The sequence below is a fragment of the Pseudorasbora parva genome, chromosome 2, assembly GCF_024679245.1.
Source record: "Pseudorasbora parva isolate DD20220531a chromosome 2, ASM2467924v1, whole genome shotgun sequence".
In the NCBI taxonomy this organism is placed as follows: domain Eukaryota; kingdom Metazoa; phylum Chordata; class Actinopteri; order Cypriniformes; family Gobionidae; genus Pseudorasbora; species Pseudorasbora parva.
In genome coordinates, this window is record NC_090173.1 from 34,039,377 (window position 1) to 34,066,337 (window position 26,961).

The 26,961-nt window shown below is 39.8% G+C and overlaps 1 protein-coding gene across 1 annotated transcript; it reads right to left on the reverse strand.

The window, feature by feature from the left end:
* Window positions 1-1,288: 1,288 nt before the first annotated feature.
* On the reverse strand, window positions 1,289-22,401 carry LOC137048963 (uncharacterized). Its single transcript, XM_067427343.1, has 24 exons — window positions 22,392-22,401; window positions 21,744-22,037; window positions 21,343-21,651; window positions 20,811-21,116; window positions 18,844-19,152; window positions 18,316-18,621; window positions 17,529-17,837; window positions 17,000-17,305; window positions 16,205-16,513; window positions 15,676-15,981; window positions 14,885-15,193; window positions 14,362-14,667; window positions 13,566-13,874; window positions 13,036-13,341; window positions 12,239-12,547; window positions 11,716-12,021; window positions 5,657-5,965; window positions 5,133-5,438; window positions 4,445-4,753; window positions 3,918-4,223; window positions 3,122-3,430; window positions 2,607-2,918; window positions 1,550-1,704; window positions 1,289-1,424 (listed from the first exon to the last, which is right to left on the reverse strand). Exons 1-24 carry the CDS (start codon window positions 22,399-22,401, stop codon window positions 1,413-1,415), a joined length of 6,627 nt encoding a protein of 2,208 aa, XP_067283444.1. The 3' UTR covers window positions 1,289-1,412.
* Between the last annotated feature and the right edge of the window lie 4,560 nt (window positions 22,402-26,961).

Here is a 26,961-nt window from a genome sequence, read left to right on the forward strand (position 1 = left end):
TTTACTTCTTGTTCCATTACCCGAACCCACTCTGGCACCACTGCAGTCCAAGTCACCCCATTGAATTTTGGAGGTGGTGACCGAACTGCAGCCTGTACCCTATTTCTACAGTACGGAGGACCCATGTTGATAAATTCGGAAGGCATTTCTATGCGCCAAGATAATCTACTAAGGGAATCAGCCTCTCGAGGCTGGTCTCGGGTGTTAACTGAGCCTCGTTCCTCACCCCCTGAAGTGGATTCCTGGCAGGGAGCTGAAGACCATTTTTGGTATGTGGACATACGAGCTGCCCAGTCACAGATCTTTCTCGAGGCGACTGGAGCACCACCTGTCCATGGGAAAATTATGTGGCCTGAAGCGTCTGTGACGGCGGGATTACCACATCGTTTTCCCATCGAGAGCGCCGTGCGAGAGGCAACCTCGATTGCCCTTGCGCGGGAGGGGCCGCTCTTAGAAATCCTGCCACTGCTAGGATTTCTCCCTAGCTGCCTTCTTCGCCAGAAGGACGTTCCTGAGATCGCCCTTCAGCGCTGAAGCCTGCTGATGAGAGTGCCTCCTCTGTTGCCAGGCTCCTGGAGGAGGGGCTAGAGGCGACACTCTCTTTTTGCACCTGACGGTTCGAGAAGCTGGCTGACGGCTGAAGATACCCAATAGTGGCAGCCTTCCCAGATTTTGGCCGACGAGGGTGGAACAAAAACGACCAAACCCCTCCACATTTTCCCTATTTAAATACAGTTACACTAATAGTTGAACGACCTAGTATGGTGACACAAATTAAAACGTGGCACTTTTCTAAGCGGATTAAAAAGGAGAACTATAATGTATGGTGGAATAGCCCTTCTGAGAGTACTTCGACTCAGCGCAGTAAAAAGTCCCGGCTGAAAAATCTATGAGATGTGAGGGAGGATTTTTCAATTGATACATTTTTCAGTTGGCCGAATTTAAATTCTGTGAATTGATGCAGAAATTAAATATCGGCCAACTGAAAATGTGATCAGTCAGAAAATTTTCAATTGGGGACCTGATTTTTTTTTTTTACAGTGCTGGAAGGATTCTGCAACTGAGAAAGCCCTTAAAATGACCGAGTCCCTGATAAGTGCTCTTCTGGGGAGCTGATCGAGAAAATTCACATTTAATTAATTGTGTGATGTAATTAATACAATTTAGCAATCTCAGAATTTAAATGTCTTTTCTTTTTTCAATGTACTGTATTTATTAATATATTTATTAAGTAATATTCTCACATTTTATGTTCCGAAAGACATCATAGATAACTTGACAGCATACATAAGACTTTATTGATGAGTGTGAAGATACATATTTGTCAATATCTTCAAAATGTGTGCAGAGAGGCGTATTATGTAGATTGAACATAAGAAACCTGAGTCTTCAGAAGTTCCTTTAAAAAATCATCACTGCTTAACCTGGGGGAACAAATAAATGACATAAACACTTTAATTATGTATTACAATACAAAGTGCAGCTGTTATTTATGTTACTGTAACAGTATCTTATTTAAATGTAATATATTTATTGATATTAAGATGACCTTGAAGAGACTGAGCACAGCGCTGTATGTCAGGGAGAAGAGGAAGAGGAAGATAAATGAAGTGGCAGTGGACCAGAGACTTCTGAACTCATCCTCCTCTAGAACATCTTTATTACAGTTCAGAGCAAAGCCCTTCTCTGGCTCAGGAGGCTCGTCTGAAAAATAATAATAATTCATACAAGAACATGAGATATATATGAATCAGAACTCATACATCCTATATTTAAGGTCCAATGTGTCATATTAGGGTTATGTAAACACTCAAGCACACAACGACTGTGCCTAAGCATATTCTTATATTTAAAATATATGGTTATCAAGTAACTTTCACTTTTCAATATCTCAGACATTATGTAATAATGATTTACTGATAATAGAATAAAATATCACACTCCCTTACAATAAGAAATCTGTATTCTACATGGTTTGTAAAAGGCAATATTTACATGGTGACTTTGATGATCACCTTTAGAAATTAATAACTATGTGCAGAATCACAGAATATTCTTGTTTCTCTAAAAACAGATAAAAAGGGACCAGAAAATGAAGCACACAAAGTTTCTGACTGCAAAAAAACAGGAGAGCTGAACTAAATCATGCAAACACAGATTTATTGCTTAGAATTGTCACAATATAAAGTCAAAATGAATTGTTTTGGATTTGAAACATAGAGCATGGCACTGTTATATCAGAGGACATGGAAAGGCTAACAGCGGTACAATAAGCACAGACAAAACATACATGAGCAATTTAAAGAAAATTATCACATTCACACAGGTCAAAATTAATTTTGCTTATTTTTTTTTCACTATGATATTATGCTGACTATATATTAGTTCATATTAATTTTTGCATTTAATAAATTAAACATAGTTTTGAGTGTAATTTGGCTTTGATGTGACCCATGCAGTCAAGTAATACAGACATTTACAGAAATATGCACAAAACAACATCAAGGAAACATATCTTCACAAGAAAGCAACAGGACAAAAGAGCTGGAAACCATTCATGTGAACAAATAGATATTATGAATCATCAGGACATTCATGCTGTTTACTTAGGCTTGTTGACACTTGTAATGGAGCGTCTGTATTCTTCATGTTGGCATGCATGACTGCGCAGGTGACAGTGGGGTTCTTATCTTCATACTGTTGTTTTGACATTGTCAGAATGCTCAGAACAGATGTGGAGTTCTCTCGAAGAATGGGAGCACTGGTTCTGCCCTCTATGTAAGGCTCTGCATCTCCGCTCACTTTCCACATCATATAGACATCGCCAAGATTACTGCTGGTAACCTCACACACCAGAGAGACAGAATCTGTGTTGATACTATCAGGTCTGTAAATGAAAACACTGGGTGTGTGACCATCTGAATTGGAGAAAATTATAAAGATTCATTAAAATATTCAAAAAGAAGATTAACACAATAATGAATAGCAATCTGTGTATCAAGCCTGTCTCTGACAGCAAAACAAAGAAACCATTCCACAATGTCTAAGCATTTTTAATATACTTTCAGCACCTATAAAGCCATGATCTTCATTTTCTTAATGTTTTAAATTGGTGACTCACCTCCTATATTAAAACGGATCTCCTGCTCGATGTATCTGTTATTATTTGGGTCAGGGATGGTGCAGGTGATAATTTCTCCATCAAACCATTTCTTTGTATTAATGGTGACATTGTATGTTTTTGTATACTGTGATATGTCTTTAGAAAACTCAACTCTTCCAGCTGAGATTTCTAATCCATTTTTGCATGACATTGTAGTATTTTCCACTGTCTGTTCTACATCTCCAGAAACAACAGCCTCCAAGACAACTGCATTTTCTACAAATATTGTTTTCACAAATGGTGGCTTCAGCGTCAGCGTCAATTTAGCTAAGGGAGTAAGAAGTAATAAATATGATTTAAATTTGGATTCAAAGACATGGGAGCGTGAGAGAAAGCAAACCAGCATTAAATGATGTTGATTTGAAACATAGAGCATGGCACTGTTATATCAGAGGACTTGGAAAGGCTAACAGCGGTACAATAAGCACAGACAAAACATACATGAGCAATTTTAAGAAAATGATCACATTCACACAGGTCAAAATTAATTTTGCTTATTTTTTTTCACTATAATATTATGCTGACTATATTTTAGTTCATAATTATTTGCATTTTATAAATTAAACATAGTTTTGAGTGTAATTTGGCTTTGATGTGACCCATGCAGTCAAGTGATATAGACCTATACCGAAATATGCACAAAACAACATCAAAGATACATATCTTGACAAGAAAGCAACAGGACAAAAGAGCTGGAGACCGTTCATGTGAACAAATAGATATTATGAATCATCAGGACATTCATGCTGCTTACATAGGCTTGTTGACACTTGTAATGGAGCATCTGTATTCTTCATGTTGGCGTGTTTGACTGCGCAGGTGACAATGGGGTTCTTGTCTTCATACTGTTGTTTTGACATTGTCAGAATGCTGTAAACAGACGTGGAGTTCTCTCGAAGAATGGGAGCACTGGTTCTGCCCTCTATGTAAGGCTCTTTGCTCACTTTCCACATCATATAGACATCGCCAAGAATACGACTGGTGACCTCACACACCAGAGAGACAGAATCTGTGTTGATTCTATCAGTTCTGTAAATGAAAACACTGGGTGTCTTACCATCTGAATTGGAGAAAATGAAAAAATAAATTCATTAAAATATTCAAAAAGAAGAATCACAAAATAATGAGTAACAATCTGTATACCAAGCCTGTCTTAAATCTCTCACAGCAAAACAAAGAAACCATTCCACAATGTCTAAGCATTTTAAATATTTTTTTCAGCCTTTCAGCATCTATGAATATAAAGCCATGATCTTCATTTTTTGTAAATTGGTGACTCACCTCCTCTATTAAAACTGATATTCTTCTCGATGTCTCTGTTATTATTTGGGTCAGGGATGGTGCAGGTGATAATTTCTCCATCAAACCATTTCTTTGTATTAATGGTGACATTGTATTTTTTCGTATACTGTGACATGTCTTTAGAAAACTCAACTCGTCCATCTGAGGTTTTGAATCCATTTTTGCATGACATTGCAGTATTTTCCACTGTTTGTTCTACATCTCCAGAAACAACAGCCTCCAAGACAACTGCATTTTCTACAAATATTGTTTTCACAAATGGTGGCTTCAGCGTTAGCGTCAATTTAGCTAAGGGAGTAAGAAGTAATAAATATGATTTAAATTTGGATTTAAAGACATGGGAGCGTGAGAGAAAGCAAACCAGCATTAAATGATGTTGATTTGAAACATAGAGCATGGCACTGTTATATCAGAGGACATGGAAAGGCTAACAGCGGTACAATATTAGTTCATAATTATTTGCATTTAATAAATTAAACATAGTTTTGAGTGTAATTTGGCTCTGATGGGACGCATGCAGTCAAGTGATATAGACCTATACAGAAATATGCACAAAACAACATCAAAGATACATATCTTGACAAGAAAGCAACAGGACAAACAAGCTGGAGACCGTTCATGTGAACAAATAGATATTAGGAATCATCAGGACATTCATGCTGCTTACATAGGCTTGTTGACACTTGTAATGGAGCGTCTGTATTCTTCATGTTGGCGTGTTTGACTGCACAGGTGATAATGGTTTTCTTATCTTCATACTGTTGTTTTGACATTGTCAGAATGCTGTGAACAGACATGGAGTTCTCTCGAAGAATGGGAGCACTGGTTCTGCCCTCTATGTAAGGCTCTTTGCTCACTTTCCACATCATATAGACATCGCCAAGATAACGGCTGGTGACCTCACACACCAGAGAGACAGAATCTGTGTTGATTTTATCAGGTGTGTAAATAGAAACACTGGGTGTTTGACCATCTGAATTGGAGAAAATGATAAAGATTTATTAGACAAACAAACAGAAGAATCAAACAATAATGAATAACAATCTGTTTATCAAGCCTGTCTTAAATCTCTGACAGCAAAACAAAGAAACCATTCAACAATGTCTATGCATTTTAAATATTTTTTTCAGCCTTTCAGCATCTATGAATATAAAGTCATGATCTTCATTTTTTTGTAAATTGGTGACTCACCTCCTCTATTAAAACTGATATTCTTCTCGATGTTTCTGTTATTATTTGGGTCAGGGATGGTGCAGGTGATAATTTCTCCATCAAACCATTTCTTTGTATTAATGGTGACATTGTATGTTTTTGTATACTGTGACATGTCTTTAGAAAACTCAACTCTTCCAACTGAGGTTTCTAATCCATTTTTGCATGACATTGTAGTATTTTCCACTGTCTGTTCTACATCTCCAGAAACAACAGCCTCCAAGACAACTGCATTTTCTACAAATATTTTTTTCACAAATGGTGGCTTCAGCGTCAGCATCAATTTAGCTAAGGGAGTAAGAAGTAATAAATATTTAAATTTGATTTAAATTTGGATTTAAAGATATGGGAGCGTGAGAGAAAGCAAACCAGCATTAAATGATGTTGATTTGAAACATAGAGCATGGCACTGTTATATCAGAGGACATGGAAAGGCTAACAGCGGTACAATAAGCACAGACAAAACATACATGAGCAATTTAAAGAAAATGATCACATCAGAATTAATTCTGCTTATTTTTTTTCACTATAATATTATGCTGACTATATATTAGTTCATAATTATTTTCATTTAATAAATTAAACATAGGTTTGAGTGTAATTTGGCTTTGATGTGACCCATGCAGTCAAGTGATATAGACCTATACAGAAATCGTCTCAGGTTACGTATGTAACCATGGATCCCTGAGAGGGAACGAGACGCTGCGTCGAAACGCTACGGGAACGCCTCTGCGTGATTGCGTCATGAAGCACTAGTGCAATCTCTCCAATAGCGTGGAGATACGTCATAGGCGGGTGACGTCATCGACCAGGAAGCTATAAAGCACACCCGGACCAAACGGTCGTCAGCTTCTGAAAGAGTCAAACAAGTCGGTCACAGGCATGCCGGGAGTATGGCATCGCGATGCAGCGTCTCGTTCCCTCTCAGGGAACCATGGTTACATACCTAACCTGAGGCATTTCCTTTATCGAGGGAACTCGAGCTGTGTCGAAACGCCACAGGAACGAAATAACCACGTCGCCATAGTCCCAAGTGTCTGTCTATGTGAATTACTCAACCCACAAACACCCGGGACCCTGGGGTAGAGGCTACATCTAAGTTGTAAAACCTCACAAAAGTGTGCGGAGAGGACCACCCTGCCGCATCACACACCTCTTGAAGCGAAATTCCTGATATTAGAGCCAAAGAGGCCGCCATACTCCTGGTTGAGTGGGCTCAGACTTTCAGAGGTGAAGGCTGTCCAGCCGACTCGTATGCTAATGAAATAGCCTCGACTATCCATTTGCTCAACGTCTGCTTTGATGCTGGTTTTCCCTTACTCGGGGGTCCAAAACACACGAACAACTGTTCCGATTTTCGCCACAGGGCAGCTCTGTGGACATACGCATCTAGGGCCCTCACTGGGCAAAGCAGATTTAACCTCTCCTGGTCTTGGTCAAGGAACGGAGGTGGACAGAACACCTGCAGCATTACAGGACCGGCTACATTAGTCGGGACCTTAGGAACATACCCTTCCCTCGGGAACAGGAATGCTTTCACCATTCCAGGTGCAAATTCAAGGCAAGAGGGAGCTACCAACAGAGCCTGCAAGTCCCCTACTCTCTTCAGAGACGAGATAGCCAGAAGGAACACCGTTTTCACCGTGATGAACTTCTCTGACACCTTTTTGATAGGCTCAAACGGGGCTAACATTAGGCCTTCTAATACTATGGCCAAATCCCAGGTATGCACCCTCGAGCGTGCCACAGGTCTCATCATCATCATTCCACAGAGGAAACGAGTAACCCATGGGTGTCTCCCCACTGAAGCACTCTCTATCGGGGTGTGGTAGGCCGATATAGCCGCCACGTACACCTTTAGAGTTAACGGGGATAACCCTGCAGAGAACTTCTCTTGCATAAACTCAAGTACCGAACCGACCGGGCAGTGAACTGGGTTTAAAGAACAGCCTGTGCACCAGGCGACGAAAACTCTCCATTTAAGGGTATACAGTCTCCTCCTAGAAGGTGCTCTGGAGTGCAACATGGTTTCTATCACCTCAGTAGATAGACCCAATTCTACGAGCTGGGCCCCCTCAGAGGCCAAGCCCACAGTTTCCATAGCTCCGGGCGGGGGTGCACTACTGACCCCCTCGCCTGGGAGAGAAGGTCCCTCCTGACCGGGATTTCCCACAGAGGACCCTCGAGGAGAGACACAATGTCTGACAGCCATACTCAGCCCGGCCAGAACGGGGCTACCAATAACAGCTGGGCCCCGTCCCGGCGGACTCTCTCCAGCACTCCTGGGAGGAACGCCAGAAGGGGAAAGGCGTACAGACGCAGCCTCTGCCATGTCTGTACCATCGCATTCAGCCCCAGTGTGGCTGGATACGTGAGGGAGTAAAATAGGGGACAGTGCGTTGTCTCTTTAGACGCAAACAGATCCACCTGAGCTCGCCCGAAGCGATTCCAGAGGAGCTCCACCACCTCGGGGCTCCACTCCCCCGGCACTACTCCCTGCCTCGACAGGGAGTCCGCCACTAAATTCAGGTAACCCGAAATATACACTGTTCTGACAGATAACAACTTGTCCCGAGCCCAAATCAACATTCGATGCACCAACTTCCACAACCGGCGCGATCTTTGACACCCCAGGCGATTTATATAGGAGACCACCGCTGTTTTGTCTGAACATACTAACACATGGTGGCCCCTGAGGTCTGGGAGAAAGTGCCTGAGTGACAGGAACACGGCCATCAGCTCCAGCTGGTTTATGTGCCACGAAAGCTGATGGCCGCTTCACAGACCCCGAGCTGAGTGGCCACTCATGACCGCCCCCCAACCAGTTAGGGAGGCATCCTTCATTAGCGTTAAGCGGTGACAAGGAACCCCCATAACTGGACCTTGGGATAGGAACAAAGGATCCTTCCACTTCACCAAGGCACGTAGGCAGCGCCGCGTGACCTTGATCAAGCAAAATGGATTTCCCACAGGGGAGAAGCCCTTGGTCCTGAGCCAACACTGTAAGGGTCTCATGTACAGCAGGCCAAAAGGTATCACATTGGACGCTGCCGCCATCAGCCCTAACACTCTTTGGAAGTGTTTCACAGTGAGTGACTGACCTAGCCTTATTCGGTTCACGGTATCCAGGATTGCTTTTATCCTGGGAGGAGATAGCTGAGCTGACATTCTTTTTGTGTCCCAAACTACCCCAGAAAAGTAGTGCTCTGCTGAGGTGCCAACACACTTTTCTTTCCGTTTAACCTTAGCCTAATCATATGAACCTTTCATATGGGTGAGGACAGCATCTCGATGCTGAAACGCCAGTTGTTCCGACTGTGTCAATATGAGCCAATCGTCAATGTAATTGAGAACGCAGATGCCCTGGAATCGCAGCGGAGCCAGAGCTGCATCCACGCACTTCGTGAAAGTGCGTGGCGATAAAGCTAGGCCAAATGCCAGCACTCGATACTGGTAAGCTTTGCCCCCGAAAGCAAATCTGAGGAATTTTCTGTGCTGCAGAAGGAGGGAGATGTGGAAGTATGCATCTTTTAGGGCTATTGTAACACACCAGTCCTCTGACCTGATCTGGCACACGATCTGTTTCAGCGTGAGCATCTTGAACTTTAGTTTCTTTACTGCCCTGTTTAACTGATGCAGATCTAAAATAGGCCGTAGCCCTCATCCTTCTTTGGAACTATGAAGTACCGGCTGTAAAACCCCGACTCTCTGCAGTGGGGAGGGACCCTCTCTATAGCCTCTTTTCGCAGAAGAGTCTGCACCTCTTGTTCCATGACCAAAGCCTGCACGGAGCTTACTACTGTAGGAGTAACCCTGCTGAACATGGGTGGGTGTAAACCGAATTTAATTCTGTACCCTTTTTCTATTGTAAGCAGGACCCATTTGGAGATATTTGGCAGAAGTTTCCACGCTGCCAGAAAATCTACTAAGGGAACCAGCCTCTCGAGGCTGGCCTCTGGATTCCTCTGGGCGGTCAGCCTGGTGTCCTGTAACGGCGTACCGGCAGGAAGCAACCGAACCCCCCGAGGGCCCTTCTGGGAGGGCGCGAACATCCCCACGTGCTATATTTCCGGGCGGACATGGAGATATTCGTTCGCCGGGGACCGCTGCACCTTGAAGCACCATAGGTGGCAGGGTTGGCAGACCGCCCCCCCGATGGCATCGAGAGAGAACGGGCGCCTCGGCGAGCCACACTCTCCAGAAGGGGATTGCCATCGGAAGTCCTGCGCTTCTGGCGTCAGGACTTCTTCTTTGCCGAGGCCTTCCTAGAGATGATGACAGACCTTAAGTCTGCCCTACCTTGGGAAGACCTCGGCTGAGCGCGCTGCCCGGACCCCCAGCTGTCTCTCTGTGGGGGAGCCTGTGCAGCCACGCTCTCTTTCTGCTGCGCTCTATAAGAGGAGGACGCACTCGGCTGCTCCCGCCCAGCAGCCCCAGAGGGATAAGACTTAAGGGGGAGAAATCGCTGGAACGCGGCCGCTTGTTTCTTTGCCTCCTGAAATCTTTCGACGACTGTATTAACTGAGTCGCCGAAGAGGCCAGTCGGGGAGATAGGAGCATCCATCAAATATTTCTTGTCTCGCTCCTTAATATCTGACAAATTCAGCCACAGATGTCTCTCCGTGGTCACCAGGGCTGCCATAGAGCGGCCGATGGATTTGGCCGTCTCCTTGGTGGCCCGAAGAGACAAACCTGCAGCCCTCCTAATCCCCGCTATCGTCTCTCTCCCCACTTCCTCACACTCATCGTCAATATCCCTCAACAGGTCTGCCTGATATGCTTGTAAGACAGCCACCGTATGTAAACAGGCGGCTGTCTGACCTGCTGCCGAATACTCCCTGCCCACTAAAGCTGTTCTTACTGGCTTAGTGGGCAGCTGCGGGGCTCTCAGCGACGATGCAGACTCGGGGGAGAGATAGCTCGCGAGCGTCTCTTCCACCCGAGGCATCGCCGCATAACCGTGGCTCTTCAACCCTACGATATTTGAATATTCACACATGGCCGGGTTGAAGACCCTGAATGATGCCGGTTTCGCCCAGGACCTCGACACCTCGGTGTGAAGGTCTAGGAAAAACGGCAAGCCCCACTTTGGATGTTGCGATCTAGATGGTAGGAAGGGTTCATCTAATTTACTATGTTGACGGACTTCCTGTCGCTCGGGCGGCCAGTCGAGGCTTAATCTAGCCACGGCACGAGTCAAAACCTCCAATAGCTCCTCTTGAGCGTGTGTGTGCAATGGCGACATACGATCATCATCATCCAGGCTCACAACATCCAGTTCCTCGGAGCAGAAGAAACCACAGAGCGTGCTTCCAACTCATGAACTGAAGCATGAGATCCAGCGGGTAAGGGCAGAGAAAGAAGATCACCCGTCTCTAACCCCGCCACTAGATCCATTTGCGATCCCCAGGACGCGAGCCTTCGCTGCGCCTCGGCAACAGCGGGATCCGAGCCCTGAAGACCGCAAGCTGAAGCACCCTCCTCGAAGAGTGCCCGGCGTGATCTCAGCGTTCTCATTGGGAGCTTTTCGCAATGCTAGCAGCCAGCCCCCCTCGAGAGCTGACTGGGCATGCTCAAGACCCAAACACATAACGCACAACTCGTGTGTATCCCCACCCGTGATGTAGCGTGGGCAGGGAGTAACACACTGATTAAACTGTTTGCTCGCCATACTTTCTTTCAATAGACAAAACACACATGAAATGGACAAACAATAACCACATAGAGCGCTTGTGAAGACACAGAAGCTGACGACTGTTTGGTCCGGGTGTGCTTTATAGCTTCCTGGTTGATGACGTCACCCGCCTATGACGTATCTCCACGCTATTGGACAGATTTCACTAGTGCTTCATGACGCAATGACGCAGAGGCGTTCCCGTAGCGTTTCGACGCAGCTCGAGTTCCCTCGATAAAGGGAAATGCACAAAACAACATCAAAGATACATATCTTGATAAGAAAGCAACAAGACAAAAGAGCTGGAGACCGTCCATGTGAACAAATAGATATTATGAATCATCAGGACATTCATGCTGCTTACATAGGCTTGTTGACACTTGTAATGGAGCGTCTGTATTCTGCATGTTGGCGTGTTTGACTGCACAGGTGATAATGGTTTTCTTATCTTCATACTGTTGTTTTGACATTGTCAGAATGCTGTGAACAGACATGGAGTTCTCTCGAAGAATGGGAGCACTGGTTCTGCCCTCTATGTAAGGCTCTTTGCCCAATTTCCACATCATATAGACATCGCCAAGATAACGGCTGGTGACCTCACACACCAGAGAGACAGAATCTGTGTTGATTTTATCAGGTCTATAAATAGAAACACTGGGTGTTTGACCATCTGAATTGGAGAAAATTATAAAGATTTATTAGACAAACAAACAGAAGAATCAAACAATAATGAATAACAATCTGTGTATCAAGCCTGTCTCTGACAGCAAAACAAAGAAACCATTCCACAATGTCTTAGCATTTTAAATATTTTTTTCAGCCTTTCAGCATCTATGAATATAAAGCCATGATCTTCATTTTTTGAATGTTTTAAATTGGTGACTCACCTCCTATATTAAAACTGATATTCTTTTCGATTTCTCTGTTATTATTTGGGTCAGGGATGGTGCAGGTGATAATTTCTCCATCAAACCATTTCTTTGTATTAATGGTGACATTGTATGTTTTCGTATACTGTGACATGTCTTTAGAAAACTCAACTCGTCCAGCTGAGGTATCGATTCCATTTTTGCATGACATTGCAGTATTTTCCACTGTTTGTTCTACATCTCCAGAAACAACAGCCTCCAAGACAACTGCATTTTCTACAAATATTTTTTTCACAAACGGTGGCTTCAGCGACAGGGTCAATTTAGCTAAGGGAGTAAGAAGTAATAAATATGATTTAAATTTGGATTCAAAGACATGGGAACGTGAGAGAAAGCAAACCAGCATTAAATGATGTTGATTTGAAACATAGAGCATGGCACTGTTATATCAGAGGACATGGAAAGGCTAACAGCGGTACAATAAGCACAGACAAAACATACATGAGCAATTTTAAGAAAATGATCACATTCACACAGGTCAGAATTAATTTCGCTATTTTTTTTTTCACTATGATATTATGCTGACTATATATTAGTTCATAATTATTTGCATTTAATAAATTAAACATAGTTTTGAGTGTAATTTGGCTTTGATGTGACGCATGCAGTCAAGTGATATAGACCTATACAAAAATATGCACAAAACAACATCAAAGATACATATCTTGACAAGAAAGCAACAGGACAAAAGAGTTGGAGACCGTTCATGTGAACAAATAGATATTATGAATCATCAGGACATTCATGCTGCTTACATAGGCTTGTTGACACTTGTAATGGAGCGTCTGTATTCTTCATGTTGGCGTGTTTGACTGCACAGGTGATAATGGTTTTCTTATCTTCATACTGTTGTTTTGACATTGTCAGAATGCTGTGAACAGACGTGGAGTTCTCTCGAAGAATGGGAGCACTGGTTCTGCCCTCTATGTAAGGCTCTTTGCTCACTTTCCACATCATATAGACATCGCCAAGATTACGACTGGTGACCTCACACACCAGAGAGACAGAATCTGTGTTGATTTTATCAGGTCTATAAATAGAAACACTGGGTGTTTGACCATCTGAATTGGAGAAAATTATTAAGATTTATTAGACAAACAAACAGAAGAATCAAACAATAATGAATAACAATCTGTGTATCAAGCCTGTCTTAAATCTCTGACAGCAAAACAAAGAAACCATTCCACAATGTCTAAGCATTTTAAATATTTTTTTCAGCCTTTCAGCATCTATGAATATAAAGCCATGATCTTCATTTTTTGAATGTTTTAAATTGGTGACTCACCTCCTCTATTAAAACTGATATTCTTCTCGATGTTTCTGTTATTATTTGGGTCAGGGATGGTGCAGGTGATAATTTCTCCATCAAACCATTTCTTTGTATTAATGGTGACATTGTATGTTTTCGTATACTGTGACATGTCTTTAGAAAACTCAACTCGTCCAGCTGAGGTATCGATTCCATTTTTGCATGACATTGCAGTGTTTTCCACTGTTTGTTCTACATCTCCAGAAACAACAGCCTCCAAGACAACTGCATTTTCTACAAATATTTTTTTCACAAACGGTGGCTTCAGCGACAGCGTCAATTTAGCTAAGGGAGTAAGAAGTAATAAATATGATTTAAATTTGGATTCAAAGACATGGGAACGTGAGAGAAAGCAAACCAGCATTAAATGATGTTGATTTGAAACATAGAGCATGGCACTGTTATATCAGAGGACATGGAAAGGCTAACAGCGGTACAATAAGCACAGACAAAACATACATGAGCAATTTTAAGAAAAGTATCACATTCACAGAGGTCAGAATTAATTTCGCTATTTTTTTTTCACTATGATATTATGCTGACTATATATTAGTTCATAATTATTTGCATTTAATAAATTAAACATAGTTTTGAGTGTAATTTGGCTTTGATGTGACCCATGCAGTCAAGTGATATAGACCTATACAGAAATATGAAGAAAACAACATCAAAGATACATATCTTGACAAGAAAGCAAAAGGACAAAAGAGCTGGAGACCGTTCATGTGAACAAATAGATATTATGAATCATCAGGACATTCATGCTGCTTACATAGGCTTGTTGACACTTGTAATGGAGCGTCTGTATTCTTCATGTTGGCGTGTTTGACTGCACAGGTGATAATGGTTTTCTTATCTTCATACTGTTGTTTTGACATTGTCAGAATGCTGTGAACAGACGTGGAGTTCTCTCGAAGAATGGGAGCACTGGTTCTGCCCTCTATGTAAGGCTCTTTGCTCACTTTCCACATCATATAGACATCGCCAAGATTACGACTGGTGACCTCACACACCAGAGAGACAGAATCTGTGTTGATTTTATCAGGTGTGTAAATAGAAACACTGGGTGTTTGACCATCTGAATTGGAGAAAATTATAAAGATTTATTAGACAAACAAACAGAAGAATCAAACAATAATGAATAACAATCTGTGTATCAAGCCTGTCTCTGACAGCAAAACAAAGAAACCATTCCACAATGTCTAAGCATTTTAAATATTTTTTTCAGCCTTTCAGCATCTATGAATATAAAGCCATGATCTTCATTTTTTAAATGTTTTAAATTGGTGACTCACCTCCTCTATTAAAACTGATATTCTTCTCGATTTCGCTGTTATTATTTGGGTCAGGGATGGTGCAGGTGATAATTTCTCCATCAAACCATTTCTTTGTATTAATGGTGACATTGTATTTTTTCGTATACTGTGACATGTCTTTAGAAAACTCAACTCTTCCATCTGAGGTTTTGAATCCATTTTTGCATGACATTGTAGTATTTTCCACTGTCTGTTCTACATCTCCAGAAACAACAGCCTCCAAGACAACTGCATTTTCTACAAATATTGTTTTCACAAATGGTGGCTTCAGCGTCAGCGTCAATTTAGCTAAGGGAGTAAGAAGTAATAAATATGATTTAAATTTGGATTTAAAGACATGGGAGCGTGAGAGAAAGCAAACCAGCATTAAATGATGTTGATTTGAAACATAGAGCATGGCACTGTTATATCAGTGGACATGGAAAGGCTAACAGCGGTACAATAAGCAGACAAAACATACATGAGCAATTTTAAGAAAATGATCACATTCACACAGGTCAGAATTAATTTCACTTATTTTTTCCCACTATTTTATGCTGACTATATATTAGTTCATAATTATTTGCATTTAATAAATTAAACATAGTTTTGAGTGTAATTTGGCTTTGATGTGACCCATGCAGTCAAGTGATATAGACCTATACAGAAATATGAAGAAAACAACATCAAAGATACATATCTTGACAAGAAAGCAACAGGACAAAAGAGCTGGAGACCGTTCATGTGAACAAATAGATATTATGAATCATCAGGACATTCATGCTGCTTACATAGGCTTGTTGACACTTGTAATGGAGCGTCTGTATTCTTCATGTTGGCGTGTTTGACTGCACAGGTGATAATGGTTTTCTTATCTTCATACTGTTGTTTTGACATTGTCAGAATGCTGTGAACAGACGTGGAGTTCTCTCGAAGAATGGGAGCACTGGTTCTGCCCTCTATGTAAGGCTCTTTGCTTACTTTCCACATCATATAGACATCGCCAAGATTACGGCTGGTTACCTCACACACCAGAGAGACAGAATCTGTGCTGATTTTATCAGGTGTGTAAATAGAAACACTGGGTGTTTGACCATCTGAATTGGAGAAAGTGATAAAGATTTATTAGACAAACAAACAGAAGAATCAAACAATAATGAATAACAATCTGTGTATCAAGCCTGTCTTAAATCTCTGACAGCAAAACAAAGAAACCATTCCACATTGTCTAAGCATTTTAAATATTTTTTTCAGCCTTTCAGCATCTATGAATATAAAGCCATGATCTTCATTTTTTAATGTTTAAAATTGGTGACTCACCTCCTCTATTAAAACTGATATTCTTCTCGATGTCTCTGTTATTATTTGGGTCAGGGATGGTGCAGGTGATAATTTCTCCATCAAACCATTTCTTTGTATCAATGGTGACATTGTATTTTTTCGTATACTGTGACATGTCTTTAGAAAACTCAACTCTTCCATTTGAGGTTTCTGATACATTTTTGCATGACATTGCAGTGTTTTCCACTGTCTGTTCTACATCTCCAGAAACAACAGCCTCCAAGACAACTGCATTTTCTACAAATATTGTTTTCACAAATGGTGGCTTCAGCGTCAGCGTCAATTTAGCTAAGGGAGTAAGAAGTAATAAATATGATTTAAATTTGGATTCAAAGACATGGGAGCGTGAGAGAAAGCAAACCAGCATTAAATGATGTTGATTTGAAACATAGAGCATGGCACTGTTATATCAGAGGACATGGAAAGGCTAACAGCGGTACAATAAGCAGACAAAACATACATGAGCAATTTTAAGAAAATGATCACATTCACACAGGTCAGAATTAATTTTGCATATTTTTTTTTCACTATGATATTATGCTCACTATATATTAGTTCATAATTATTTGCATTTAATAAATTAAACATAGTTTTGAGTGTAATTTGGCTTTGATGTGACCCATGCAGTCAAGTGATATAGACCTATACAGAAATATGAAGAAAACAACATCAAAGATACATATCTTGACAAGAAAGCAACAGGACAAAAGAGCTGGAGACCGTTCATGTGAACAAATAGATATTATGAATCATCAGGACATTCATGCTGCTTACATAGGCTTGTTGACACTTGTAATGGAGCGTCTGTATTCTTCATGTTGGCGTGTTTGACTGCACAGGTGATAATGGTTTTCTTATCTTCATACTGTTGTTTTGACATTGTCAGAATGCTGTGAACAGACGTGGAGTTCTCTCGAAGAATGGGAGCACTGGTTCTGCCCTCTATGTAAGGCTCTTTGCTTACTTTCCACATCATATAGACATCGCCAAGATTACGGCTGGTGACCTCACACACCAGAGAGACAGAATCTGTGTTGATTTTATCAGGTGTGTAAATAGAGACACTGGGTGTTTGACCATCTGAATTGGAGAAAATGATAAAGATTTATTAGACAAACAAACAGAAGAATCAAACAATAATGAATAACAATCTGTGTATCAAGCCTGTCTTAAATCTCTGACAGCAAAACAAACAACCCATATCACAATGTCTAAGAATTTTAAATATTTTTTTCAGCCTTTTAGCATCTATGAATATAAAGCCATGATCTTCATTTTTTAATGTTTAAAATTGGTGACTCACCTCCTCTATTAAAACTGATATTCTTCTCGATGTCTCTGTTATTATTTGGGTCAGGGATGGTGCAGGTGATAATTTCTCCATCAAACCATTTCTTTGTATCAATGGTGACATTGTATTTTTTCGTATACTGTGACATGTCTTTAGAAAACTCAACTCTTCCATCTGAGGTTTCTGATACATTTTTGCATGACATTGCAGTGTTTTCCACTGTCTGTTCTACATCTCCAGAAACAACAGCCTCCAAGACAACTGCATTTTCTACAAATATTGTTTTCACAAATGGTGGCTTCAGCGTCAGCGTCAATTTAGCTAAGGGAGTAAGAAGTAATAAATATGATTTAAATTTGGATTTAAAGACATGGGAGCGTGAGAGAAAGCAAACCAGCATTAAATGATGTTGATTTGAAACATAGAGCATGGCACTGTTATATCAGTGGACATGGAAAGGCTAACAGCGGTACAATAAGCACAGACAAAACATACATGAGCAATTTTAAGAAAATGATCACATTCACACAGGTCAGAATTAATTTCACTTATTTTTTTTCCACTATTTTATGCTGACTAGTTCATAATTATTTGCATTTAATAAATTAAACATAGTTTTGAGTGTAATTTGGCTTTGATGTGACCCATGCAGTCAAGTGATATAGACCTATACAGAAATATGAAGAAAACAACATCAAAGATACATATCTTGACAAGAAAGCAACAGGACAAAAGAGCTGGAGACCGTTCATGTGAACAAATAGATATTATGAATCATCAGGACATTCATGCTGCTTACATAGGCTTGTTGACACTTGTAATGGAGCGTCTGTATTCTTCATGTTGGCGTGTTTGACTGCACAGGTGATAATGGTTTTCTTATCTTCATACTGTTGTTTTGACATTGTCAGAATGCTGTGAACAGACGTGGAGTTCTCTCGAAGAATGGGAGCACTGGTTCTGCCCTCTATGTAAGGCTCTTTGCTTACTTTCCACATCATATAGACATCGCCAAGATAACGGCTGGTGACCTCACACACCAGAGAGACAGAATCTGTGCTGATTTTATCAGGTGTGAAAATAGAGACACTGGGTGTTTGACCATCTGAATTGGAGAAAGTGATAAAGATTAATTAGACAAACAAACAAACAGAAGAATCAAACAATAATGAATAACAATCCGTGTATCAAACCTGTCATAAATCTCTGACAGCAAAACAAAGAAACCATTCCACAATGTCTAAGAATTTTAAATATTTTTTTCAGCCTTTTAGCATCTATGAATTTAAAGCCATGATCTTCATTTTTTTGTAAATTGGTGACTCACCTCCTCTATTAAAACTGATATTCTTCTCGATGTCTCTGTTATTATTTGGGTCAGGGATGGTGCAGGTGATAATTTCTCCATCAAACCATTTCTTTGTATCAATGGTGACATTGTATTTTTTCGTATACTGTGACATGTCTTTAGAAAACTCAACTCGTCCAGCTGAGGTTTCTGATACATTTTTGCATGACATTGTAGTATTTTCCACTGTCTGTTCTACATCTCCAGAAACAACAGCCTCCAAGACAACTGCATTTTCTACAAATATTGTTTTCACAAATGGTGGCTTCAGCGTCAGCGTCAATTTAGCTAAGGGAGTAAGAAGTAATAAATATGATTTAAATTTGGATTTAAAGACATGGGAGCGTGAGAGAAAGCAAACCAGCATTAAATGATGTTGATTTGAAACATAGAGCATGGCACTGTTATATCAGAGGACATGGAAAGGCTAACAGCGGTACAATAAGCACAGACAAAACATACATGAGCAATTTAAAGAAAATGATCACATTCACAGAGGGCAGAATTAATTTCACTTATTTTTTTTTTCACTATTTTATGCTGACTATATATTAGTTCATAATTATTTGCATTTAATAAATTAAACATAGTTTTGAGTGTAATTTGACTTTAATGTGACCCATGCAGTCAAGTAATATCAACCCATTCTCACTCCCAAGGCGTCAAAAACCGAAGCATGGTCAAGTGCCTTCCGCGTCACAATAAAGACGCTAAAGGTGCCCCAAGGCGTCATGTTTCGATGCGCTGGGTGTTCCATTCATTTCAGTGAGAAACCTTTGGTGTCATACACAGACGCGCTGGGTATTAGTAATGTTATCGTCATGGTGAAATTGTATTAGTTTATAATTTTGCCATTATGACATGTTGGAGTGTGTTTTTCAATTTAATCAGCAAGCATAATTTTATTTACATTTATTTTATTTACGCTATTTAGACATGCTTAACATGTAACCCAACCCCATCCCATCCCTAAACCTACCCATTTGTCTGAACATGATATAAAACACAGGATATAGCCTGACATATACGACTGCATACACAAGTTATTCAAAAAAGTTAAATAATCCAAGTTTTCCGAGGCCAAACGATTGATTTGTATGAAGAAAATCCCCAAAAGCGATCAGCATCGCCATCCGCAGAAGATCATCAACAAACACAATCAAATTTCAAATATTGGCGCCGGTTACGTGAGATTTCATAGTGAAATTGCATTGGCTCTCGTATGTCTTGTGACCAATTGCGTCATTACGTCAGCATTGATTGTAAAATGTCATTGGCTCTCGTGTGTCTTGTGACCGATTGCGTCATGCTCAGGAGTCTTTTGAATTATTTGAATGAGAAATGAATGAGTTCGTTCACGGGGCAGCGGGATCATCATTTCAGCGATTAAAACATCAAGATCGACTCTGTTCTTCACATGAAGATATCGTATGACTTCAGAAGACTTGGAATGCAACATGAGTTAATACTTTTATACTGCTTTGGTCAGTTTTTGCAATAAATACCTGTGACTGTACATTTATTTGCCTGGTATGTGTTTTATATTGTTTAGATATGGGTAGGTTTAGGGTAGGAGTGGAGTTAGTTGCTCCAAAATATAAAAGTAGCCTTTAAATATTAATAAAATCATGTCTGCTTTTATAAACGCAAATAATTAAATGCGTCTGTTTATGACGCCAAAGGTTTATCATTGTAATGAATGGAGCACAGCGCGTCGCAAAATGACGCCCAGGGGCACCTTTAGCGTCTTAATTGTGACGCGGAAGGCACTTGACTATGCTTCGGATTTTGACGCCTTGGGAGTGAGAACGGACCTATACAGAAATATGCAGAAAACAACATCAAAGATACATATCTTGACAAGAAAGCAACAGGACAAAAGAGCTGGAGACCGTTCATGTGAACAAATAGATATTATGAATCATCAGGACATTCATGCTGCTTACATAGGCTTGTTGACACTTGTAATGGAGCGTCTGTATTCTTCATGTTGGCGTGTTTGACTGCACAGGTGATAATGGTTTTCTTATCTTCATACTGTTGTTTTGACATTGTCAGAATGCTGTGAACAGACGTGGAGTTCTCTCGAAGAATGGGAGCACTGGTTCTGCCCTCTATGTAAGGCTCTTTGCTTACTTTCCACATCATATAGACATCACCAAGATTACGGCTGGTGACCTCACACACCAGAGAGACAGAATCTGTGTTGATTTTATCAGGTGTGTAAATAGAGACACTGGGTGTTTGACCATCTGAATTGGAGAAAGTGATAAAGATTTATTAGACAAACAAACAGAAGAATCAAACAATAATGAATAACAATCTGTGTATCAAACCTGTCTTAAATCTCTGACAGCAAAACAAACAACCCATATCACAATGTCTAAGAATTTTTAATATACTTGAATGTTTTTCCAGCCTTTCAGCATCCATAAAGCCATGATCTTCATTTTTTAATGTTTAAAATTGGTGACTCACCTCCTCTATTAAAACTGATATTCTTCTCGATGTCTCTGTTATTATTTGGGTCAGGGATGGTGCAGGTGATAATTTCTCCATCAAACCATTTCTTTGTATCAATGGTGACATTGTATTTTTTCGTATACTGTGACATGTCTTTAGAAAACTCAACTCTTCCATCTGAGGTTTCTGATACATTTTTGCATGACATTGCAGTGTTTTCCACTGTCTGTTCTACATCTCCAGAAACAACAGCCTCCAAGACAACTGCATTTTCTACAAATATTGTTTTCACAAATGGTGGCTTCAGCGTCAGCGTCAATTTAGCTAAGGGAGTAAGAAGTAATAAATATGATTTAAATTTGGATTTAAAGACAAAGGGAGTGTTTGGGAAAGCAAACCAGCATTAAATGATTTACCTTTAAAGTTCTTTGTCACATTAATCAGTGTTTCCTGGTGTGTGGCCTCACAGATATAGTTAGCATTTGTGTTCCAATTATCACTGCTAACTTCATAAAGACTGTGTGCTGTATAAAGCCCTTTAGCATTGCATTTGTACTCCAGTTTTGTCACGCTATGAGATTTGTCTTTTACTTTCCATTGAACAGTGAGGTTCTTGGGGTAGAAATTCTCAATAACACACAAGGCAAATGTGCTTTTCTCAGTTATTACAGGAACCAGGCTCAGGGTTGGTGTTTGTGGTTGTGGAATCCCTAATTAAAACAATCTCATCAGACTTTGGCATAGGACAACAAGCTTGACATGCACATAAATATAATAGCAGGCTGGCATTACATCATTCAATTTGAGAAAATATAAGGGTGCTAAAATGCACGAACCTCTATGGCGTTAGCAATATACAATGGAGAGACACATTAAGAACCTAAAATGTAAAATGTTAGACATTTTAGAGATGTGACTTACCGGGTGGAGCTACCGTAGTGTTTATTTTGCCCCTCGAATTTGAAGCTTCACATGTGTACGGTTTTTTAGAATCCCAGTCGCGTTTTTTCACACGCAGATGGCTGAATTTGGTGTAGTCCCCTTCTCCCCCGAAAGCTGGATACTGCACGACATCAGTCAGCGTTTTACCGTTGCCATCCGTCCAACTGAATTTAAGCGAGTCCGCAGGTGAGAAACCTCTTGTCAAGCAGCCGATGGTGATTAACCCATCGGAACCAGCAGAATCCTGAGACAGGGCGAAGATTGACCTCGGCGCAGATTCTTGAGCTGCAGAGACATTACATCTTTCTCAGACAATATATTAACTAGGCCTACTTGATTTTCTGCCCGTACCGTAGCCTATATTATCCAGTAGGCTAATTTTACAGAAATTGCAGTGAACCCTTAAACAACCCGATCACACATAAATGCGTATAAATAGTACGAGTGTGCAATGTCGTGGAATGTATACGCCAAAACTCATTTTGGCGTGCATATGATACGCTGTTTTTCGCGTGCATATGATACGCACTTTATGGCGTATATATGACACGCGCTTGGGTAGGTTTAGGGTGGTGGGGTGGGGGGTTCGTATGTAGCCTATAATACGCCATAAAATACGTATTTTGTACTCATACAAAAAATAATACGAAAAATTGATCATTACAAAAAACAAACAGCCTAAATAAACAATGCAAACAAACATTTCTCACAAATTGCAAAAGTTCCCTTTTTAATTTTAGCTTCAACTAAACATATTATTTTAAATATTTAGAACATTACAGAAACATTTCTAAACCAGTAGCCTACGCCAGGTTATTGTTATCACTAATATGATTATTTTATTTCATTTAAAATATCGGAATGCAATCAGCCATTTTAAATATTTATTAGTGGATGTATCAGTGTAAGTTCAAACGCACCAGAGACGTTGCACTTTAGTTATGCTATTTATTCTTATATTTATAGCCTACTTTCAGCTTATAATAGCCTATATGAGCAGATTAAAGCAACACATGCGCGAAAAATGAACAACAAAAGGAGTCGTTATGGAATAGTGTTATTGATTTGTGTTCGTTTTCAGCAGCTGAACAATATTATACAATTAGCCTAGTCTTTTAAATCAAAATTGCACTAATTCGACAGTTAAATTAAGACAGTTTGCAACAGAAAACTCCCACTCTGTTAAATATATAATCAAAAATAAATAGCTACTAAAACGCGTTATTTATTTTTTTTACGATACAAATAGCCTATTCTTGCAATTAATCATAAAATCTTACTGTTTGTTACGGTGACTTTGGTGCCGCTTCCCCAGTAGTCGAAAGCCCAGTTACACAATATACGTTTAATGTTACATTGCAGTATTAAAATACAATGCTCGAGCTGTTAAACGAGCTGTAGCTAGCTCTTGTTTTATTGAAATGCACAAATACAATTAAAGTGCAATTAGGCACAATGAATGCGTTTAGAACAATATCCTGACTTAAATTGTTCTAATCGCAGAACAAGAGAATCGCATTTTAAATGTTGCTTTAATGTAAGAACACGTTTTATTTTTCTTGACAAAATAACTGGACTGCATTTCCCGAAACGTTCTTAACTCTACGTCATTCTTAATTTATACCTTAAGGTATCCCTTACGTTAATATGTGTTTCCCGAAACGAACTTAGTTAAGAATACCTTCTTTAAGTCATACTTTCGTAAGGTTGGTCTGGACCACTCTTACCTTATCACTATTAACTGTTAATTCCACTAGTGGCCACCACTGTGAAAAAAGCTTCTTTATATGTCAGTCTATACGAATATAATTCCGAAGTTGCAATATACACCCAGTGTACAAATAAGGCTAGTTGAATTGTTTTTGTTTTTGTTTTTGTGTTGTTTATTTGTTTGTTTTTTTATTTATTTATTTTTAATTTTTTTATGCAGGGATTACAATTGTCATAAACATTTCATTTCAAACACTGATGGTTGTTAGCTTTTTAATGATATTATCTAAAGGTAGGCTACATCAGCTGGCAAACCATTAGACAGGAAAGGCTTAGGAACCTATTTAAAGGGAATGATTGTGGAAGAGAGTTTAGTCAAACTTTGGCAGGGAGGCAGCGAATAGAATTGTGTTAAATCAAAGACGCGCCGTCCGCGGAGCCATTTAGTGTATGTGCACTACATTTACATTTACATTTACATTTAATCATTTAGCAGACGCTTTTATCCAAAGCGACTTACAAAAAAGGGGAGAGTAATAGAAGCAACGGAACAGACAAGGCCAAAAACCTGTAAGAGCTGTAAGAAATCTCAATTAATTAGCACAATACACAACAATTTTTTTTTTTTTTTTTTTTTTAAAGACAGACATCTACAACAAAAACTCACGTACGCAAAGTGCCGAACACTGGATTTTGATAGCTATGATAGCACTACTTCATACAGACTTCCCTGGCTACCATGTCAGAAGCTGCTATTAAAAGAAATTTCGCCTACCACGAAAGCAAATTCAGCAGCTTTTAGATCTTGTTGGACCAACTTTGTCGAGACAAAGTTTTTTTTTTTTTGCTACCCCCTCAGCCCTAAAATCAGCTGCTGGCGGCTCTTCTCTTTCTTTCTTTTTTCTCCGCCATATAGTAGCAGCTGATTATATGTTTTGCGTGTTCCGTTTTTATTGACTAGGCCATCTAATAATATAAATTAGTTTTTTACACAATAATGTGATGCAGCTTCTGCATGGGCAATCATCCCTGGCTGTGGAGTAAATCAAGACACTGTGGAAAATATATTGTAATAATTTAAATGACGCGTGATGCTCATGATGCTGATGCTCAACATCATGCTCATGATGTTGAGCATGAGATTGCTGGTTTGTGCATTCATTTCAGAATTATGTAAAATTTAGGTGCAATTTTGTATGATAAATGAAAGTTCAACCATTTCTGAAGTGCTTCTTTTATAAAGAACATAATGTTTTCGCATAACGCAGTGAAAAAGCCCCTGAATAGAGTAAATAATCGATTATTGAGCCATCGATATAAGCCAATTCAGCACCGCCGCCACGGACAGCACCCGCTAACGTCGCACTTAAGAAGATATAGGCTACCTTAAGCGACCTCCTAAGGTATAGTTCGGGGAACACACCTAGAAATAGTATACCTTCAGTTAAGTTAAACCTTTAGAGTCTTCGTAGCGCGCTAAGAGACAACGTTATCGGGAAATGCAGCTCTGGTATAACTTAACTGAAGGTATATACCATTTCTAGGTGTGTTCCCCGAACTATACCTTAGTAGGTCGCTTGAGGTATACCTTCTTAAGTGCGACGTTAGAGGGTGCTGTTCGTGGCGGTGGTGCTGAATTGGCTTCTATCGATGGCTCAAGAATCGATTATTTACTCTATGCAGGGGCTGTTTCACTGCGTTATGCGAAACAAATTATGTTCTTTATAAAAGAAACTCTTCAGAAATAGTTGAACTTTCATTTATCATACAAAATTGCACCTAAATTTTACATAATTCTGAAATGAGTGCACGAACCAGCAATCTCATGCTCAACCGCACCATGAGCATCACGCATCATTTAAATTATTACAATATATTTTCCATAGTGTCTTGATTTAATCCACAACCAGGGATGATTGACCATGCAGCAGCTGCATAACAATAACTAATTTATATTATTAGATGGCCTACTCAATAAAAACGCAACACGCAAAACATATAATCAGCTGCTACTATATGGCGGAGAAAAAAGAAAGAAAGAGAAGAGCAGCAGCTGATTTTAGTAGCTGAGCTCCGTCCAGTTTGTCTCGGCAAAGCTGGTCCAACAAGATCTAAAAGCTGCTTAATTTGCTGTCGTGGTAGGCGATTTTTTTTTTTTTTTATAGCAGCCTTCTGACATGGTAGCCAGGGACTTAGACTTAGAAAACTTTAATGTCCTCAGAGAGGCAATTTGTTATGCAGTACAGACATATTAACACAATCCACAATACAAACTAACTAAAGTTTTCTTGTATGAAATGCACATACACTAAATGGCTCCGCGGATGGCGCCGTCTTTGATTTAGCACAATTCTATTCGATGCCTCGCTGCCAAAGTTTGACTAAACTCCCCTCCAATCATTCCCTTTAAATATGCTCCTAAGCTTTTCCTGTCTAATGGTTTGCCGGCTGATGTACCTTTGGATAATATCATTAAAAAGCTAACAACCATTGGTGTTTGTAATGGAATTTTATGACAATGAAATTTCTTATGACAATTTTAATCCTTGCATAAAAAATAAAAAAATAAAATAAAATAAAAATATTCAACTAGCCTAATTGAACACTGGGTGTATATTACAACTTCGGAATTATATTCGGATAGACTGACATATAAAGAAGCTTTTTTCACAGTGGTGGCCACTAGTGGAATGAACTTTTAATAGTGATAAGGTATAGCTAAGAGGGGTCCAGACCAACCTTACGAAAGTATGACTTAAAGAAGGTATTCTTAACTAAGTTCGTTTCGGGAAACACATATTAACATTAAGGGATACCTTAAGGTTTAACTTAAGAATGACGTTAGAGTTAAGAAGGTTTCGGGAAATGCAGCCCTGGACATTTAACAAAAAATCCGATTTTGATTTGGTATGTGGTATTTTTCTTACCTGACGTGACAGTGACCGTCGTGCCTTTCCCCCTAGTAGTCACACCCGGGGATAT